The 21631-nt window shown below is 35.9% G+C and overlaps 1 protein-coding gene across 4 annotated transcripts; it reads right to left on the bottom strand.

Moving 5' to 3' along the window:
* Positions 1 to 6320: 6320 nt before the first annotated feature.
* LOC113092484 (sterile alpha motif domain-containing protein 3-like) lies at positions 6321 to 21376 on the bottom strand. 4 transcript variants are annotated; one of them, XM_026258095.1, is made up of 11 exons: positions 20657 to 21376; positions 20249 to 20344; positions 19862 to 19957; positions 19470 to 19570; positions 19083 to 19178; positions 18696 to 18791; positions 18310 to 18401; positions 12896 to 13884; positions 10560 to 10715; positions 7888 to 7977; positions 6321 to 6697 (listed from the first exon to the last, which is right to left on the bottom strand). In XM_026258095.1, the coding sequence occupies exons 8-11, from the start codon at positions 13868 to 13870 to the stop codon at positions 6377 to 6379; spliced, it is 1542 nt and encodes a 513-aa protein (XP_026113880.1). In that variant the 5' UTR covers positions 13871 to 13884; positions 18310 to 18401; positions 18696 to 18791; positions 19083 to 19178; positions 19470 to 19570; positions 19862 to 19957; positions 20249 to 20344; positions 20657 to 21376; the 3' UTR covers positions 6321 to 6376. The 4 variants fall into 4 exon arrangements, with proteins under 4 accessions (XP_026113880.1, XP_026113884.1, XP_026113882.1 ...); XM_026258099.1 differs by having other exon boundaries at positions 19476 to 19570; XM_026258097.1 differs by lacking the exon at positions 20657 to 21376 and having other exon boundaries at positions 20249 to 20633.
* Between the last annotated feature and the right edge of the window lie 255 nt (positions 21377 to 21631).

The raw sequence follows: 21631 nt of genomic DNA, 5'->3' as shown, positions 1-21631 counted from the left end.
GTGGAAATCAGCATTGAACAAAGTTTATCTAGATTGTAACTGTTCAACTATGCACATCAATTTATATATTTTATGTTGTGTTGTGAATGATTTAATGTTTACAGCCAATCAGCTGCCAGCTTTATGGATTTGCTCCATTTAAATAAATAAGCCAACTGGCATGAAATATTTTTGTATGCTTCTGGTTAACCTGTTTTAAGTCTTTAGAAGTGTTTTGTTTGATAACTTTGCCAAAATGTATCTATTGTGATATAATATAGTTTCAGTTGTGTTTTCATAAAAAGACTTTAATATCAAATGAAAGCTTAATGTTTTTACATGCATTAACAGGAGTAGCCTATTTACTTCAAGCAGACATGCTTTTTGATCTGCACAACCGCCAAACATTAGTAAAGTCCAAAGCTGTGTTATCCTGGTTGACTTGCTTTTGTTTAGACCTTGATGTCCATCTCATTGAATTTTCTCAGCTGGCTGTGACACCATGCTTTAGTTCTGAATCCATTGATAGGGTGAGTGTCTCCTGAATTAAAGGACCAGTGTTACAGGAGCTATCGGTCCGGAGCTCATTATAGAGGATGTGATCTGACAGTGTGTGTCAAAGCGTGAAAAACCGCACACAAACAACAAAAATGAATGTGCTGCCTCAGCAGCCCTCGTGGTATCTCCTCTCTGAAAGCGGGCTGACTCAGTCAGAAGAAGAGCCATGGGTGGAATTAAAGGCCTTGTATTTATCTTCCATGCAGGTGGACATAAAGAGCAGAGCCATCCACATTTCAGCCATTAACCACAGTGTACTGTGTGTGTAAAAGGAGTAATTAAGACAAAAGAGATGCTGGAGGTCCTAAAGTTGTCACAGGGGAATCATTTCCTTTTTGTGGAAGCAGAATGTTGTGTAAAATAACTAAAACAAAAATGTTGTGAATTTTGGAGCTATCAAAACAAATATCCTTTCCACAGGGTAGTGTATAATACATTTTAAAGATCTCTCATTGTCATTCAATTATTTGTTAGACTACTAAATGATTAAAATAAAGGGGGCATAATACACACAGTTTCTGCCAATCTGGTTTTAATATTGTGTAGTGGTCATCTGCAAGCTGTGACTGTCAAGTGTATGTTCTGTCTACCCTTTTTCCTTGCCTTGACTTAGTTTTCCTTTGCTGCTTGATTAGTTCATTATTTTCCTCCTGTATTCATTTAGTCCATCTTTGGTGTAGTATTTATAGCCTTGCCTTTCCTCAGTTACTTTGTCTTGTCTCTGTCATTGAAAGTGGTGGTTTTCACTATTTCTCCAACATGGATTTATTAAAGACTCTGTTCATTTTACTATCTGCCTCCTTCATACTCCTTCAAGCACATTTCCCCAGCAACCAGTGAAAGAAGACAGGACCTAAAAAACAAGAAAATGAAATGGACTGAAGATTTACTTTGCTCCATCCGGCAAGATGGTCTTCCTCTGGAGTGATATGTGGAATTGTCTGACTCAAGCCTGCCAGCTGCTGCTGTCTCAGCGCTCTTGGACATGGCGTTACCTCCAGAGTTCTTGGTTTCTATCCTCACCCCAGAATTCGCTGGTCCTGTCCAGCTCTCCATCGTGTCTCAAGTCTCTTTCACCTCCTCTGGGCCCTTCCAGCCCTCCTTCATCTTCTAAGTCCCACGAGTTAACTAGCCCCTCAACTCCAGAGCGCCCCCAAGCGCCCCCTCCTCTAGAGCACCCTTGAATGCCCATTCTTCCAGAGCGCCCTTAAGCGCTCGCTCCTACAATGTATTTTTTTTAGGAGGCCATATGCCGGTGGCCGAGCTGCATAAGGTCATGGATAATCCGCCATGGCGTTCTGAGTCCCTTTATCCGCCATGGCCCTCCCCTCCCCGTTGTTACTGTCACGGAACGGGACACACCTTCTGGGAGGGGAGAGTAATGTCATGTGTATGTTCTGGGTTTCTGTTCACCCTGCCTTGACCTAGTTTTCCTTTGTTGCTTGATTAGTTCATTCGTTTCCACCTGTGTTCCTTTAGTCCATTTATTGGTTTAGTATTTATAGCCTTGCCTTTCCTCAACTACTTTGTCCTGTCTCCGTTATTGTAAGTTTTTTGTTTTCACCATTTCTTCCATGTGGATTTATTAAACTCTGTTCATTTGACTATCTGCCTCCTCCGTACTCCTTTGAGATCCTTTACCCAGCAACCCATGACAGTGACATCAACATAAAGCATTCGTCACAGAAATGAACAAACAAACATACTTGCACAACTCTTATGCTCTGGAGAAACAAACTGTAAGACGGACATGAAACATGTTTTTAACCAAGCGCACAGGAGCTTTCCTAAGGACATCCCGGAGTGTAGCGGGCAATGGCCTCTCAATATAACACAGAGAAAATGCAGGAAAAAATGCAGGGGAGGATTCATTACCAAACTGAATGCACATCTTCAGACTGGTTTCTCGCTGAACCCTTCCTTTGTGTCGTTTAATGGCAACCACGCGACTTGGCTTTCTGATGGCTTTGACCTGTTCTTGCCCTGTGCCTGTCTCCCTGGATGGTTTCCCTCGGATTGGCCTCTGTCTTCGACAAAATGGCGCAATTCCTGGTCACCCGCGCTCACTGAGAAAAACTTTGTTCTCTCCGGATATTATCCCTCCACCTAAATTGGCTCTGATCAATGCTAGTTCTTTGGTGAATAAGACCTTGTTGTTAAATGACTTCTTCTCCTCTCATAGTCTGGATTTTATGTTTATCACTGAATCCTGGAAAAAGGTTGGGGATCTTACCCCTTTCTCTGAATTAGTTCCAACTGATTGTACATTTTTTTTGAACTCTCCTTGTCTAAACAGATGATGGGGTGGATTAGTGACAATTTTAAAAAGTTTGTTATTTGTTCGATGTTGGTCAGTTCTAGTAAACTTGTTTGCTAGCTTTGAAGCTCAGCTTTTACATCTTGACTGGAACAGCCCTATTTTGTTAGAGGTGATTTATCATCCTCCTCACCCAGTCAAGGACTTAATTCAACAATTCACTGAATTTATTGGTAATAACGCCACAACTATGAAAACTAAAACAAACTAAAACTAAAACTTTTACCAGCACTCCATGGAATCCTGTAGGTAATTAACCATTACCTGACGTGGATGTTGACCAACATCTTCGTCTGTTAAACTATTCCTGGCTAGACTTGTTAAAATTACAAATTACTTGCTTCTTGCATCATATCAAGGCTGTATTTCATTGCGAGTTTTAGTTGATCTTAGTACCGCGTTCGACACCATAAATCATGACATAGTTATAGATCGATTACAAAACTATACAGGTATTCAAGAGCAGGCTTTAAGATTTTTTAGATCCTACCTGTCTAATCGCTACCATTTTGTTCATTTAAATAGAGACAGAGATATCACTTATTGGACCAAAAACAGTACACAGAATCTAGTAGACTACAGTTTGTAACTAGACAGGTGTAATGTTACTTCCTCTATAGTCAAAAATCTGGGTGTTATATTAGACAGCAATTTGTCTTTTGAAAACCATATTTCCCATGTTACAAAAACAGCATTCTTCCATCTTAGAAACATTGCCAAGCTACGAAACATGTTACCTGTTTCTGATGCAGAAAAGCTAGTTAATGCATTCATGACCTCTAGACTGGACTATTGTAATGCACGTCTAGGTGGTTGTCCTGCATCTTCAACAAATAGCTACAGGTAGTCCAAAATGTAGTGGCTAGAGTTCTTATCAGGTCTAGAAAATATGCACAGCTACGCTAATTATATCTCTATTTGTTTTTCTGTTTTTCCACAGTCTGGATCCAGAACACCTGAGAAGAGATGATGCCAAGACTTCAGAGGACCTCAGATGAGGCTAACCCTGAAGCAACATACCAAACTAACAAATATTGCTACTAGTGTGATTGTATCAAATTATAATTGCTGTTAATAGTGTTCATCGTCTCGTTGACTACATCTTGCATTAATTTTTCTGAAAAGTCTTGTCATATGCACATAAACTGACAGTCACCACTGATAAGGTTCTACTAAATATAGTAAAGTATAGTAAATATAGTAAATATAGCTCTACATGAAAGCTTCTTGAGATTTTTCACTGATAAAATTTCTAATTTGAGACCCAACATAAGCCCTCTCATACTGAACCCTCTATCCCACCATTGCATTTTCCTCCCTGGGATGTTTTTAAACCTATTTTTCTGGAACTACTTAAAGATACCATTGTTCATATCAAATCATCTTTTTGTTCTTTTGATTTCATACACCCTAAAATTTTTTTTTAATTATTGTTGATTATGTTGGGCTGGGATTGATGTCTCTTTTTAATAAGTGTCTTTTCTCAGTTGCAACAGTATTTCTATTTTTGTAATCTGGACTCTTTGTGCTTTTAGATCTATCAGCAGCATTTGACACTGTTGACCACTCGACTTTGATATCTTGAAGTGGTTTCACTCATACCTCACTGAGAGAAAATTCTTAGTCAAATTATGTACCTTTTCTTCTTCTGTTGTTCATCTAACCAGCGGTCTTCCTCAAGGCTCTATCTTGGCAACATCTCTTTTCTCTTTGTACATGCTCTGGGATCCATTCTAAGAAGACATGGGATGTCTTTTAATTTTTACGCAGACAATAGCCAAATTTACCTACCTATCAAGAGAAATGATTCCTCTGCATTTGCTTCTTTACTAAAATGCTTAGATGAAGTTAAATTCTGGCTAGCCCCAAATTTTTTGTCCTTAAATAAAGATGAGAATAAGGTTATTGTTTTTGGTTCCTCTGACAATTCTCAGGCAACCAGCTTAGATCTGGGTAGTTTATCAGTGTTTAGATCTTCATGTGTACAGAACCTGGGTGTTTTGTTTGATGAGTCCTTAAACATTGTTAAACATATCTCATATGTTATAAGTTCTACACTGTAAAAAAATCTTTTGTTGACTTAACTCATTATTTTTTGTTATCTTTTTGCATGGGTTTTTTTGAGTTAAACTAACTTATTTGGAAAAGTGTACCTGACAAATTTGGAAAGGTTTACCTGACAAGTTATAAAGTACAATGAACTGATTTAATTTAGTTAATTAAACTTCGAACTTAAGTTCAGCCAACTAAAGTTAAGTTATCTAAACTACATCCAATAAGTTCAGCCAACTAAAGTTAAGTTATCTAAACTACATCCAATAAGTTCAGCCAACTAAAGTTAAGTTATCTAAACTACATCCAATAAGTTCAGCCAACTAAAGTTAAGTTATCTAAACTACATCCAATAAGTTCAGCCAACTAAAGTTAAGTTATCTAAACTACATCTAATAAGTTCAGCCAACTAAAGTTAAGTTATCTAAACTACATCCAATAAGTTCAGCCAACTAAAGTTAAGTTATCTAAACTACATCTAATAAGTTCAGCCAACTAAAGTTAAGTTATCTAAACTACATCCAATAAGTTCAGCCAACTAAAGTTAAGTTATCTAAACTACATCTAATAAGTTCAGCCAACTAAAGTTAAGTTATCTAAACTACATCCAATAAGTTCAGCCAACTAAAGTTAAGTTATCTAAACTACATCCAATAAGTTCAGCCAACTAAAGTTAAGTTATCTAAACTACATCTAATAAGTTCAGCCAACTAAAGTTAAGTTATCTGAACTACATCCAATAAGTTCAGCCAACTAAAGTTAAGTTATCTAAACTACATCCAATAAGTTCAGCCAACTAAAGTGGTGTTTTGAAACTTTAAAACCTGCAGCAGAACCAAATAATGAATTACTACTTGAACATTAATTTGTAAGCTACATTTGATTTAAACAAAAATGTATGGCAAATTAACAATCACTAATACAATTTTCAGTACAAAGTTTATTGCAATTAACTCCTAAAAACACCAGAAAAAAACTAATTGAAAGGTGTTTTACACCTGTCTCAATGCAAGTCTTGTGGATTAATCTGTTACATAACATTAAACAAGATCACCCCACAGCATTCAATATAGAAATATCCTTTGTTCCAAAAGAAAATGTTAAAACATTGTTAAACACATTATAGACTTATGAATTGGCTTAAATGCCATTTTAATATAAACTAGGTTATCAATTTTTTATGCTCTCAAGCTTCAACAAATTCATCAATTAAACTAAACACTTTAAAATGCCACTCCCACAACATACAATATAGAAACATCCTGTTCACAACATTCCTTTCAAAAAGAAACTCTGAAAAGCATTAACACATTAAAAGACGTATGAATTGGTTTCATACCTCCTTAATCTCAATTTAGCTGATGCTTTAACAAATTCATCAATTAAATTGAACATTACTCTTAAAAAAAAAAAAAAAAAAAAAAAAAAAGAGAGGAAAAAAAAAAGGACATAGCAAAGGTTGCAGGCACTTCACCGCATTAGTTGGTTTTTCAGTCCATGAACTTTAGCGGAGCAGCTTTCCCCATCAATGTTCATAAAGATCCGCTGGATCACCTCAAAGGTGTATCGCAGCTCTTTGGGATAGCTGATGTTTAAAGCGTAAAGCAGTCCAAACAATGTGACAAAGGCATTTGGAATGTCTTGGAGATCCACAATGACAATCTCCCCCTCCAGTATCACAGCCATATTCACGACGTCGTCTGGGAAGGCACAATCTTGTCTGGTGTCCTCGCTCACTGACAAGATGCCCACCTTAACACTCTGAACAACATCGACCTCATTGTCAGTCGGCTGAAAAAAAAGAGAGAGAGAGATTAAAGATTTAGCGGTAGACTAGAACTTTCATTACCACATTAAACATACATTTTAAATGCCGTAAATGCCGGTTTACATTTTAGTAGTGTATTTTTTTTTCTGTCTATGCCAATAAAATGTTTGTCTATGCAAATCAAATTTTTCTAGAATGATTTTCCAAATAGAGCTATTCAAGTAATCTGATGAATATTCTTCTACTTTTTATAAAATAAAAATCACAGAAAAATGTCAAAAGGAGGTGTGCACTATGCACAATCAGCTGTGTTTTTAAATTCAGAATAAGGGTATGTTTACATGACAATGATGTATTAAAAACAGACAACAACATTGTCAAAATGATCCCTGTTCACACGGATCTGCGAAAACGTCAGTAGTTGGCGATGTCACTTCATCAAAAAACACATACGCGCAATATGTTACCGTTTTCAGATTCATGTTTTTGTTGTTTACATAAAGACGGTAACAGTATCATTTTCGAAACCTTGTGCTTTGAAACTTCATGTTCAGTGCTCACTTCAGTTTTCATGTAAACAGCCCCTAAGTTTTAGAATAGAAGTTATTGATAAAGGATTATTTGTTTGTGAAAATGTTAGTATGCAGATTTCATATGCAAATTCATTTGTACACATACTTGTTGAATAAGATCCAGTTTGCTTGGTACTTTTTTTGTCTTCATTTACAGCGAAATGATTTGATTCAATAGTAATTTTTGCAAATTCAGAAAAATTCAACAATACACAATTAAAACTGATGATTCACAATTAATGATTCGATTCTGCATTTTGCGTTTTTAATATTGTGAAATGAGTTTGGATGTACTGATCAGTCACATGAAAAATAGTAAAACCAACATGAAAAATAATCGTGATATTCCTGAAAATAATCGTGCTCTGATATTTTTGCTATATCACGCGACCACCTCTACTTGAAAGATAAAATATGATATAGCAATACAATACATTTTAAAAGGCATAATTAAGCATAACATAACTGAAGGAAAGCCAAATAATGATTCATATTCTTATGGTTTCAATGAAAATACAGGTATCTATAATCTGTATCACCAAAATATAAAAAGTACCAAATAAAAGCATCACTATCATACTAAAGTGATATTGGTGCATCCTTATTCCAGTTTTAATGGGAAAAAATACTAAAATGTTTACCTCACAAACTTTGAAGACGTTTTCTGGTTTCTCCCTCATGTAGTATGGAAGGCCCAAAATAACTGCTCCCCTCTTCTTCTGGTTACAACTCTGCCAAAAAAATGTGTTCACTTGACGGAAGTGTTTTGTTTGTATATACAGTACAAGTCAAAAGTTTGGAAACATTACTATTTTTAATGTTTTTGAAAGAAGTCTCTTCTGCTCATCAAGCCTGCATTTATTTGATCAAAAATACAGAAAAAACAGTAATATTGTGAAATATTATTACAACTTAAAATAATAGTTTTCTATTTGAATATACTTTAAAAAATTATTTATTCCTGTGATGCAAAGCTGAATTTTCAGCATCATTACTCCAGTCTTCAGTGTCACATGTGACATCCAGTCTATCACATGATCCTTTAGAAATCATTCTAATATTCTGATTTATTATGAGTGTTGGAAACAGTTCTGCTGTCTAATATATTTGATGAATAAAAGGTTAAAAAGAACTGCATTTATTCAAAAAAAAAAAGAAAAGAAAATATATATATTTTCTAATAATATAAATCTTCTTTACTATCACTTTTTATCAATTTAACACATCCTTGCTGAATAAAAGTATTGATTTTATTAAAAAATAAAATAAAAAAATTACTGACCCCAAATTACTGACCAGTAGTGTATATTGTTGTTACAAAATATTTATATTTTAAAAACATAGCTTCTTTTTTTTTTTTTTTTTTTACTTTTTATTCATCAAAGTATCCTAAAAAAGTATCACGTTATGAAAAAATATTAAGCAGCAGAACTGTTTCCAACTTTGATAATGAATCATCATATTAGAATGATTTCTAAAGGATCATGTGATAATGATCCTAAAAATTCAGCTTTGCATCACAGAAATAAATGATAATTTAAAGTATAATAAATTGAAAATCAATTATTTTAAATTGTAATAATATATCACAATATTACATTTTTTTTCTGTATTTTTGATCAAATAAATGCAGGCTTGATGAGCAGAAGAAACTTCTTTCAAAAACATTAAAAATAGCAATGTTTCCAAACTTTTGACCTGTACTGTGTGTGTGTATATATATATATATATATATATATATATATATATATATATATATATATATAAATAAAAAAATGGCTGCACACTGGTGCATTCAACAAATAGATGTTTTATATGAATTTGTTTCCTTTATTAACCATTTATTTTACATTACAGATTATAAGTCAATGATCATTTTTTTTCTTTTTAATAGAACAAAAAGAATTAAAGTCTACTGTTAAAAGTACTGGATCGATAATTACTAATAGTAATACCATTAAAACTTAAAGGATACCCATCCGTAATCATCTTCGGAAAGATCATTCTTCATCATATTGCATGAGAACTGTGACTTGCTGTGAACAACTAAGTTATTTAAATAAGCAATTAATAGTGCCACAGAAGTAACTTGAAGCTTGCAACATTATTTAGTGTTTACACAGTTAGACAAAGTGGGGTTTATTGAGCAGCTCAAATTCCATTTTAGTTGTATAATCAAAAATATGATAATGATATATGATAATCCAAAATATTATAATTTAATTGATTTATTTAAATTTGACAGAAAATGCATTCCATAAAAACTGTTAATGTATGTAAAGCTATATAATATATATATACTGTTAAAAACTTATACTGTTCAAAAGTTATATAGAGTCATATATTTCTGTCATAAGTTACAACAAACTTGTTTGGATGGGTTTTCGTGAATACCTTGAAGTTTCTGTGTGAATATGATATGACGATAATTTTCTCAAAAGAAAAGGTAAAATGCTCATGTAGTGACTCTGACAGCAGCTCTGGAGATGAAGTTCATGTGTTAATTGTCCTCATATAAAGGGATTTTGCACCGGGTAGTTCTAGAAGCCACCAGGGTGGTCTCCTAGTCTCTGATAAGCACAGCACTTTAAGCTGGTGTACCACTAGTGTAACTTTGTATTTGTTTTGTTTAAGGTGTTTAGCCGATCCTTTATGATTAATTAACCATGATGTTTTAAACCGCGGTTAATTGTAAAACTGGTTAATCACTGCATCCCTATGCTGGGTTAGACCCTACTCTGAAGTAGGAGCTAAATTAGTTCCCCCAAAAGGAGTTCCTAGAATTAAAATCGTTCCTAGATCCCGCGGTGCAAAACCGCCAAAATCCGGGAACTTCCGCCAATAGTTCTAGGAACTATGAAAAGGTTCCTCCGGTGCGAAAGCCCCTAATGTGAGACGGCAGAGGCTGAAAAAACACTGCAAGTGTCACACGTACTTCAGTATGTGTAGTAAACAAAACTGCATGTCTGCGCCATTCATTCACACAGAACATGCAGGATTCATATTTAAAGAGTCTTTTTGCGGTTTTGATTTAAGTGACTGACCTACTTTTGATTTATTTATCCAAATATTGACGAATTCTGTGACATTCCATGCAATACAGTAAAAAAAAAAAAAAAATTTTAATAGATGATTCCATCTGTGTTTTGCGCATCACAGAAATCATAGGGTCCTACTAACAAAATGAGACCTCAAATCGTTTTTACCAGTGGGATTTTGTGCAACACTAGCAAATAATAGAATTTTCCTGATGCAAATTTCTTTGAAAGCTAATAACAAATTAGTTTTGCTGTATAAATTAAATTTGACTTGCCTGTTCATCCAGACACTTCAACACATTCAGAAGTTCTGGAACTTCATTGCTTCGCTTGGTGTATAATTGCAGGAGCCTGGGTAGATGCTTGTCAAGCCCTTCGAAGAATGTTCTTTTTAAATCAATGGAGACAAGCCTACAGAATTCAAGAGCAACCTGTTGAAACAAAAAAAAGAAAAAGACTTTAAAAAAATCCCACGCACATAAACTAAACATTAAAGGGGACCTATTATGCAAAATTCACTTTAATAAGGCATTTAAACACAGATGTGTGTCCACAGTGTGTAAACAACCAGCCTATAATGGTAAAATCCACCCACCCCCTTTTTTTTTTTAGAATCCCCATAAATCAGTCTCTCAAAACAAGTGATTCCAGATTTCTCTCTATGTTGACGTCATCGTAGGGAAAAGCCCCGCCCACTGGTGACAATCTCTACCCTATTAGCAGTCTGCCATTGTTATATTGTCACTGGAGCAGTGCAGGGATAGACAGACATCGGTATTGGAGTACATCTGTCCTGCACAGTTTAGCTCCAACCCTAGTCAAACACACCTGAATATCTTAAGAATAACTACAGCTATGCAAAGGAAAGTGAGTTGGATCATGAGCTAAACTCTGCATGACAGCAGCACTCAAGATCGACCATCTGTGAACTTGTGGTATGTCTCAGCTATAGTATGTAAACATTATAACTGATTTGTTGATGCCTGTAATAATGAACATAAGAGTCTCCATTAGGGATGTGCGCAACAACTAATTTTGTAACCTTTTAAACTGAAATTTTGCAACCAACTAGTCTGACCTCCGGAGACAGTGTATATGTGATCCATTTGCAAGAACACTTAATCTATGAACAATCAAATCCTATACTGAATGCAGCTAAAAATAGGTCAGATATCATGCATGCGATGTGCTTGCCTTGATTTATCATTGTTGTATATTGAACGTTCACTTAAGCAATGTTAGCCATTTTAGACACATATATTAAGATCAACTGAATCAGCAGCAAAGGACTAATGAGTTCAAACCATATATATATATATATATATATATATATATATATATATATATATATATATATATATATATATATATATATATATATATATATAGGGACTCTGACACAAGTCAGCACGTTAAGGTATTGTTGTTCGCTACCACGGCAACCAGTCCTGGTTTGAACATGCAAAAACCGAATGTAAAATTAAATGATTTTATTTGCCGCTCCAGATATATTTTCAAAATACTGCATTAATTTCAAGATGTAACATTAACATGACGGTAATTTAAATGTCTTTGTAAAAACAAAGCAAAATGTGAAAAAAGTGCAAAAAAAAATTAATTTGTAAACGACTAATATTTTCTAAGTCGACTAACAGCAGCAGTATTGTTTAATTGACTAGTCTCATACATCCCTAGTCTCCATTAACTCTCCACATCTGAGCCACTAAGGTTGCAGTGGTGTAATTTTATTGAAGGGAATGTGTCCAAGAAAATCGGTAAAATTAAAAAAAAATATATGCCATACATCTGGATATGTTGCATCACGAACCGTTTGTAATGATCAATTTTGAGAGTTATATTTGCTGTGTGAGCTTCTCCTGTATTGTTTATGTCAGTGTATTGAATAGCGAGTTCTAGCAGACAGCCCTCTACTGGCAAGAGGCGGGGAGCAGGAACTCATTTGCATTTAAAGAGATGCACACAAAAAACATCACTTTTTTTTCTCCCACCCAAAAAGAGGTGTTTTTTGGAGCTAAAACTTCACAGACACATTCTGGTGACACCCGAGACTTACCGTATTTTCCGGACTATAAGTCGCACTTTTTTTCATAGTTTGGCTGGTCCTGCGACTTATAGTCAAGTGCGACTTATTTATCAAAATTAATTTGACATGAACCAAGAGAAATTAACCAAGAGAAAACATTACCGTCTACAGCCGCGAGAGGGCACTCTATGCTGCTCAGTGCTCCTGTAGCATACCCCTGAAAATATTAACTGAAAACTGTTAACTGAAATATTAACTTAAAGACAACTGAAAAAGACTGAATGCAAACAAAATGCCCCCAAAAAGAAAATCGTATTCTGCAGGTAGTAAATATGCAGCCGATCTGATAGGTGACAGGAGCACTGAGCAGCACAGAGCGCCCTCTCGCGGCTGTAAACGGTAATGTTTTCTCTTGGTTCTTGGTTCTAAATAAATGCGACTTATAGTCCAGTGCGACTTGTATATGTTTTTTTCCTCATCATGACGTATTTTTGGACTGATGCGACTTATACTCAGGTGCGACTTATAGTCCGAAAAATACGGTATATTACATCTTTCTACACTTACTTGTCTTTGAGTGAAAAGTGCAGGCCATCTCCTCCTTATTTCTGATACTGTGGGCTCATCTTCTACAATCTCCTTTCTTCTGGCACAGAAAGTTTTCTCCATAGCTGCATCAATTACATGCCAGTCTGGATTTTTTTTTGTCATCTCACACTGTATATCTTTCCTTTCAGTCTCCAAAGCAGTATAACTTGATCCAGCAGGTAAGTCCGGTAGAAAATTGGTCTCCGATCTTCGGGGTTTCTTGACTTTGTATTTTTTTCTATCTGAAGCATGGCATTTTTCACTAGTAACAGTAAGCTCTGGACATCCAGCATCACGAAGTTTACTTCGGAAGTTTCCCATTTTGAATTTAAGGCTTATTTTCCATCCATACCACCCTGTGGCCGATCCCGGTTCTTTAAGGCATGGATGTGTCTCTGTGAGAGCCCTTGAAACAGACTCGAACTCCTCATTGGATGGATACGCCTTGTAAGAATAGATTGCAGTGGCAAGTTTGTCAAGAATCTCAGATTTAACATCCTTGGATAGGCTGAGCAGTGAGCCATCTTTAGCATATTGCTCATTTCCACGTTTCAAACGTAATTCTACATCATATGAAAAGCTTGGAATGGGAAAAGAAACAGGCCATTGCTGTGAGCGACTACTTGCAGTTATTGATCCAGGATTTCCATTCTTGATACTCGAGTCAGACGATGATGACATAACCGCTGTGTCTAATGTCACATCTGACTGGCTAGAGTCAGAGGGTGGTGCTCTACAATTAACTTTAAGGGTTGCCTTTTCAGGAGGAAGTTCAGTGATAGTCGTTAGGTTGCACAACTCATGGTCAAATTCAGGATCCTCATACTGAAGTGTAAAATCACTTTGTATGTTCAGCTTGCTTTTCAGTGTTGACAGAAGAGATTCTATGGATTGTGGCCGATCAATGTAAACTTTCCTAATATCCTCAGGGGACAAAATCACACGAAGAATCATTTTGTTGCAGGTTTCTAAGAAGAAAAGGCAACAGTAAATGCATTTAGTTAAGGAGGAATGTCTTCGGTGAAATCATCAGCTTCTTATCAAGCACTGCATATGAGGACAAGGGATGATAATCATTCAATTCATCTGGATCAACAACTCTCAACTCACAAGTGGTATACTTAGTTAGTTCAAAGCATCTGAAATGCTCACTGTACCATGCTGAATACGGTTCAATGAGAAAGGCAGGTTTGTTCATAACAATCAATATTTTGACAAGTCTGCCAAAGTCTGGAAGCCCACTGGTGTATCCCACAGAAAGAAACATTCCCTCAGAGTACCTGGTGCCATATATGCATGCACTGGATGCAACAGATATCGATGTAACATTGGAATATTTGGATTTAACTGCCAGCTTAAATGAAAGATCCAGGCACTGAAACATGATCAACCACTAAATTTGGCTTGAAAAGAGTTGGCATGTCAAGGTGGTAAGCAAGTGTCAGCTGATGTCGCTGGGCTAATGTAAGCATTACATTTTTAAAGTTTCCAGAGTCATGCACAGCTTTTTTAAAAAAGCTGTGTTTTGCTTCAAATCGTATGGTCCAGAAATCAATCACTGGTCCAAAACATTTGATTAGTTCTGGATAGTGCTCGATAAAATGGTGCTTTGGACGGAGTCTGAAGTCTGGAAATTTGTCTTGCAACAATTTCCGGTGATCTGATATTTTTGAATCAAGGTAGTCCAAACTCTCTGTGGAAAACTGAGATGAGGCTAAAATCTCAACAATGTCCTTCAGTTCAAGAATTAAACTCCAGGTTGCATCATTTTCTGGAACTTTTGAACCAATAATCAAAGGTAATAACCGCAGAAGGCTCCAGTTTTCATGTCCGTTGCCTCCTAAAGAACCTTTCAGTTGGAATGATTTTAAGATCTGCTGTGGTCGGTTTGTTTTGTCAGAAAATCTATATGGGAAGGACTGAATTGCGGCATTCAACTCGTCCAATGTGAAATATTTCTTCTGAATCAGTTTCTTCAAACAAAGACTTAGCTCCAGGGGTACAACACCTTCAAAGACGTCGTGGAGAAAGTCAGGGGGAAAGCCTTTCATGGTGGAGAAATGTGCAAGTCTGTTAAGAGGACAGTCCCTCTTAACACCATCTACTACTGCGTGTGAATCCTTGTTCTTCTGAATTTCACAAAGAGTCTGCTCATGCAACTCCTCCGTTCTCTTTGGGAACCTCCTCTCTCTAACTTCATGTGTCTGAATCTCATCACGTGCTGCCAAACAAAATCTGCAGAACTTGTTTGTTGAAAAACTTTCTTGAAATCCAGCAAGCGAGTGTGCGCCTAAATTGTCTGCAGACACATAGAGTATTGTTCCTCTTATACTTGCACCCAGTGTCTGAACAAACACTCCATGTTGTTCAAGTACTTCAACGTCTGAAAGAAGCGGTTCAAGAATTTTGTCGTATCCATACTCTTTGACATCCTTGGTCTTACATAATGTTGCAAGGTAGATGGATGATAAAGTGGACCGGTCTCTTCCTGGAAGATTTGCAATTAACCAGTAAATGGCACAAAGTTTGTGCTTTTTCCTTGAAGTGCCCAAAGGGTTACACACTTCAAAATCGTCAATGTAAAGTCCAAGGGCTATGCGCAATTCATCTGAAAAAAGGATCTTGTTGTCCTTAAAATACAGCCCATCCCTAAATGTTTTAATTGTTTCAGGATGTTTCCATGTATCTGCTTGGTCTGACTGTAAAACCTTGTCAAGGACGTCACTTCGATTCAACAGCGCAGTTAAAACTTTTAAAATTGGTACATAAACAAATGTGTTTTTCCGAGAAGCATCAAGAGTGTATTCTACAGGTTCTATCACAGTGAAATTATCTTTGTAGTATGTTGTTCTTTTGTAAATAGAGCTAAGAGGACCCCTTTTGGACAAAAAGGCTAAAGGATTTGTTTCCAAGACCGTTTCGGTAATGGCAGCAATAACTGAGGAATCCAATGAACAGTTGTGTTTGTTTAAGACCTGTTTAACTGACATCTCAGCAAGCTCTCCAACATTACTACCAATGCTTCCAAGTTCTTCAACTATTTCTTGAATGGCTGTCTTTGAGACATGTAAAATGGCTTCCATGCGTAAAAACAGTGAAGCTAACTTATGTTGAATCAAGCCCTCAACAGGAAGATCTGGATTGGAATGCAATGGACTGGACTGGACTGGGTGCCAACACCCTTCGGCTGGTAGGCTGTCCGCAGGTTGATTATCTGTATGTTCAAACCTTTCCTCAACCTCTTCGATTTGACATGAAATTAACTCTGCTTTAAAATGTCCAGTATTTTGGGAATGGTGTCTTTTACTTCTGTGAGCAGCAAATGTAGAGAACACACAAGTTTGAAAACTGCAGTCTTCAAATGGGCACTGGACATTTTCATTGTTTTTCAAGTGAATGCCCAGGTGGGAGAAGTACTGCTTCAAATTGCAGGCCTCTGAGAAACTGCAGAGGTTACACTTCACCCGGGAATTCACGTGATCGACAGATTTTGCATGATGCGTATGCAAATGTCTTATCAGTGTTGCCTGAGTTCTAAAGGAGCAGACACAATCTTGGTAAATACATGGCAAAGGACAGGTCCTCCCATGATGTCCATGTTTTAATTTGTAATGCTGAATGATAATTTTTCTTTTTGTACTGTCAAAAATGCAGTACTTACAAGTCCACTTCATCTTCACATTAACACCAACATACCTACAATAAAAAAAGACAGTTTATTTAAAAAAAAATAACACCCAATAACACCCTTAGTCAAGTCTCTCAGGCTTAAAGTTGGCATGAAACAAAGTTGCGATCATATGACAGGCTGCTGGAAACCACACCATACAATAGACCTTTATCACAGTGAAATAGATTACCGGAAGTGCTTGCCAAAGCAGTGTATTGATTCTTCCTGTTATGTATATTTTTAATGTGCTGTTAACACATAGTTGACTAAACACCTCTTAAAATGAGCATCCGCAGAATGATTTCAAAATCTGGACAATTTCAGAGACAGGAGAAGAGATATTCTGATGATTATGGTGTACAGAAAAATATAAAAAGAGTAAAACAAAAAACAAAAACAATGCAAACATTCAGCCATTAGTTTTGATTGTGCTGCGATAGTACCGGAAGTAGCGATTCACTGCTTCACTTACTGGAAAAGGGAAGTGTGATAAAGCTCTATTGTACATAGTAGGGGCATAACAGTTCTCGGTTTAAAAAAATATATATATATATTTCGAACCATTACATTCTCCACCCACAGTTTGGCATGCACTTGCGTCCTGGTTCATCTCAAATCTGACAATTTATCGATAATATGGTTTGTTGAAAATAATGCATTAAATAGACAGAGTTCTGCTAATGAATGTTTCTGGATGTATGACATCAAATGTATGTCGGATACACATTCTAACTTTCCAATATATTACAACAGCAATGATCAAAAAAAAGTGGACAAAACAGTCACTCTTTGCAAACTTTGTTAAATGTGAGTGTCATATGCTCTAATATGACCAGTCATTTACTGAGTTATCACACAGGTGTTGACAGCACACAATCACAGGTGAGACTTGAACAGCACACATTGCTATCAGTGTTTAAACTAAACTCATTTGCGCATGTTTTTAAGCCTTGCCAATTTAAAAATTTAAATCAAGAATAAGTGAATATGAATTTATGTGTGCTGCATGAAGTGCCCATTCAGTCAGTGTGCAAACACTGACATTACATATTGCATAGATTAAATATAGATTAATCCTTATTTAAGCACAGATTAAACAGTCAAAATCTTTGAGTGATTTTGCTATGTCAGTTGTTTGATTTTCATCACTGACAGACAGCAGTTTAGCTGCTGTCACTTTAAGTTTGGGGTTTTAGGGAGAAACGAAAGCACAACTCTGAAGGAATTGAAGGTGTGCTCGAAGTAATGCAACAGCGGCACAATGACCGTTCTACCTCGTTTATCTTGTTTTCATCGTTGGAAGCCAAAAATTAATCATACATCCCTATTATTATCTTTAATTACTGCCTTATTATTTTTTGCTTTCAAATGCAGGGAGACCCTGAAACTTCAGACAACAGGTTTATAAATGATTCACATGATGAAATTAGGAAGATTGTTGAAATGTGTTCTCAAATAACAAATGACACAAACAGGCATCACTGAAACATGCAGTGTGTCAATTAGCGCCTGCACTAAGCCCTCTGGCTGATCGCGCTAAAAAAGCTCTAACTTTAATAATGTTCGACCAAGGGAAAAAAAAGCTTTTGGGGAGGTGTTTGGCTGGAGGTCATGGTGCAAATGACCCTAGGTTGAATTTAGTCCGAACCATCCCTTTAAGTTACCCGCATCACAAATTGATAGTTAATTTTAAGAATTTCCAAAGATTTCTGTGAAAACTCACCTGTATCTGGTGCTCTGCAACTGAGATGAAGTGAAGTGACTGAGGTAAAAAAATCTGGTTGGTGAACAAGCTTTTAGTCAACTTGACAGAACCTGTGAGTCAACATGAGAAAGTACAATGAGCTAATCTTCTATGTGCAGAAATACACTCAATAATCGTACATTCGTGACAACATCGCGTGTAATTCTCCCTATTATTAAGATTTCTTAAAACAATAACAAAAGCGCGACGAAATGGCTCAAGGCCACACAGAATCCAAACTCTGAATAGTAATAATGAAAAACCGTGACATTTCAAACCACAGACATATTAATTGTCATTTCTATCACCCATAGATTCAATTTGACAGTTACTTTTTTAATTCAAAGACTGTGATGAAAACTTACCTATATCTGGCGCTCTGCATCTGATGAAGTGACTGAGGTAAAAATCCGGTTTGGTCCAGTTGGTGAACGAGCAGCTTTTAATCAACTTGACTGAACCTGTGAGTCAACACGAAAAAGTACGTTACAATGAGCGAATCTTCTATTTGCAGAAATACACTCAATAATTGTACATTCGTGACAACATTGTGTGATATTCCCCATTTTATTCAGATTTCTTAAAACAAGAACAAAAGCGCGACGAAATGGCTCAAGGCCGCGCAGAATCCAAACTCCGAATAGTAATAATGAAAACCGTGACATTTCAAACCACAAACATATTAATTGTTATTTCTATCACCCATATCGATTCAATTTGACAGTCACTTAAAGATTGTGGTGAAAACTTACCTATATCTGGCGCTCTGCATCTGATGAAGTGACTGAGGTAAAAGTCCGGTTTGGTCCAGTTGGTGAACGAGCAGCTTTTAATCAACTTGACTGAACCTGTGAGTCAACACGAAGTAGTACAATGAGCGAATCTTCTATACACATATAACGTTATAATCTTACATTCGTGACAACATTGTGTGTAATTCTCCCTATTATTTAGATTTCTTAAAACAAGAACGAAAGCGCGACGAAATGGCTCAAGGCCGCGCAAAATCCAAACTCTGAATAGTAATAATGAAAAACCGTGACATTTCAAACCACAGACATATTAATTGTCATTTCTATCACCCATCGATTCAATTTGACAGTTACTTTTTTAATTCAAAGACTGTGATGAAAACTTACCTATACGTTATCTGGCGCTCTGCATCTGATGAAGTGACTGAGGTAAAAATCCGGTTTGGTCCAGTTGGTGAACGAGCAGCTTTTAATCAACTTGACTGAACCTGTGAGTCAACACGAAGAAGTACGTTACAATGAGCGAATCTTCTATTTGCAGAAATACACTCAATAATCGTACATTCGTGACAACATTGTGTGATATTCCCCATTTTATTCAGATTTCTTAAAACAAGAACGAAAGCGCGACGAAATGGCTCAAGGCCGCGCAGAATCCAAACTCCGAATAGTAATAATGAAAACCGTGACATTTCAAACCACAAACATATTAATTGTTATTTCTATAACCCATATCGATTCAATTTGACAGTCACTTAAAGATTGTGGTGAAAACTTACCTATATCTGGCGCTCTGCATCTGATGAAGTGACTGAGGTAAAAATCCGGTTTGGTCCAGTTGGTGAACGAGCAGCTTTTAATCAACTTGACTGAACCTGTGAGTCAACACGAAGAAGTACAATGAACGAATCTTCTATACACATATAACGTTATAATCTTACATTCGTGACAACATTGTGTGTAATTCTCCCTATTATTTAGATTTCTTAAAACAAGAACGAAAGCGCGACGAAATGGCTCAAGGCCGCGCAAAATCCAAACTCTGAATAGTAATAATGAAAAACCGTGACATTTCAAACCACAGACATATTAATTGTTATTTCCATCACCCATCGATTCAATTTGACAGTTACTTTTTTAATTCAAAGACTGTGATGAAAACTTACCTATATCTGGCGCTCTGCATCTGATGAAGTGACTGAGGTAAAAATCCGGTTTGGTCCAGTTGGTGAACGAGCAGCTTTTAATCAACTTGACTGAACCTGTGAGTCAACACGAAGAAGTACGTTACAATGAGCGAATCTTCTATTTGCAAAACACTCTGACTCGAAATGGATAATATAATTCTGAAAATCTGCTTTTAATAATGGTCATTTGCACTTATGAATTTAATGTATGATTTCAGAAATGACGGATTTGTGGACAATATTTACACTGCGACTATAACAAACATTTAATTGCTTTACAAATCCTTAATAGGCCTATATTATTCGATAACACAATACTATAAAACGCTTATTACGAAATAAAAACTTGCAACAATCCACGTTCACAATATAAAATGTCACACTTACTCTGTATCACTCAATTTCTTCTGAAGACACGTGTTGTCCAACATGGAAAATCATCCAGTTTCCGCTGGCTTCTCTCGAAAATTCTCAGAGGAAAAAAAATGATTCAGCGAATCATCTTGAGCGGTTCATTGTTCATGAATCGCCCAATTCCGCCCATGATGAATTGGAATCTGACCATGAATAAAAACTGAAGCAGCTTGACAAATTTTTGGTGTAATTTAATTAATCTGTGCTCATAATTGTAAACAACTATTTTTAATGTACACACTAAAATAAAATACACTGTAATTAATTTATATATACCACAGTAGTGATAACTACAAGACAACCATTGACATTGGCTTGAGAAAACCTGAGCAGAAAGTTTGAAATAGATTTAATGTCGTTAAGTTTGAAGATTTATGTTTAAAGCGGTTTTAAAAGCTTGAAGTTCAGGGTTTAAGACAATGCAATCTACCAGACAGCAAGATAGATAGATAAATTAAGTTTAGTTTACACAGTAAATTGTTTAGTTTACTGCTATTAAAGCATTAGAATTGAAGTAAAACCTGCAGAAAATTTTGTGCAGTTGTTTCAACTTACATTTATAAATTAAAATAACAATTATACTTGTTAATTCAACAGAAAGTCTATTGCAGTTGTTTAAACATACATTTTTGAGTTAAAATAACCATTTTACTTGTTCATTCAACTTTCAGTCTAGTTGAGGACAAGAAAACTTAAAATTTCTTGTTTTCTGGACAATCTAGTTATCTCTACACAAAAAAACAAGTTGAAATAACTAAATTGCGGAAATATTTTTTACAGTGTAGTTTCTTCGCCTGCCATCAAAAATCAAACCTTTCTTAAATCAAAAATCTTTAGAGATGGCCATTCATGCTGTTTGTGCTTTTATCACCTCTCGCTTAGACTAATTGCAATTCATGATACTGTGGTAGCTCTAAGTCTTTAAATGATCGCCTTCAACTAGTTCAA

This window comes from Carassius auratus, unplaced genomic scaffold (assembly GCF_003368295.1).
Source record: "Carassius auratus strain Wakin unplaced genomic scaffold, ASM336829v1 scaf_tig00214604, whole genome shotgun sequence".
NCBI classification, from domain to species: domain Eukaryota; kingdom Metazoa; phylum Chordata; class Actinopteri; order Cypriniformes; family Cyprinidae; genus Carassius; species Carassius auratus.
This window is presented reverse-complemented; position numbering and strand designations above follow the sequence as displayed.

Bases quoted from the DNA above. Each gene is read 5' to 3' on its own strand.
- LOC113092484 (XM_026258095.1), bottom strand. From the start codon at position 13,870: ATGATTCTTCGTGTGATTTTGTCCCCTGAGGATATTAGGAAAGTTTAC. The intron at 7,978-10,559 runs GCAAGTCAAATT...TTTTTTTGGCAG, and splicing joins TGAAGTGTCTGGATGAACAG to AGTTGTAACCAGAAGAAGAG. The intron at 6,698-7,887 runs GTAAACATTTTA...CTTTTTTTTCAG, and splicing joins ACGTCTTCAAAGTTTGTGAG to CCGACTGACAATGAGGTCGA.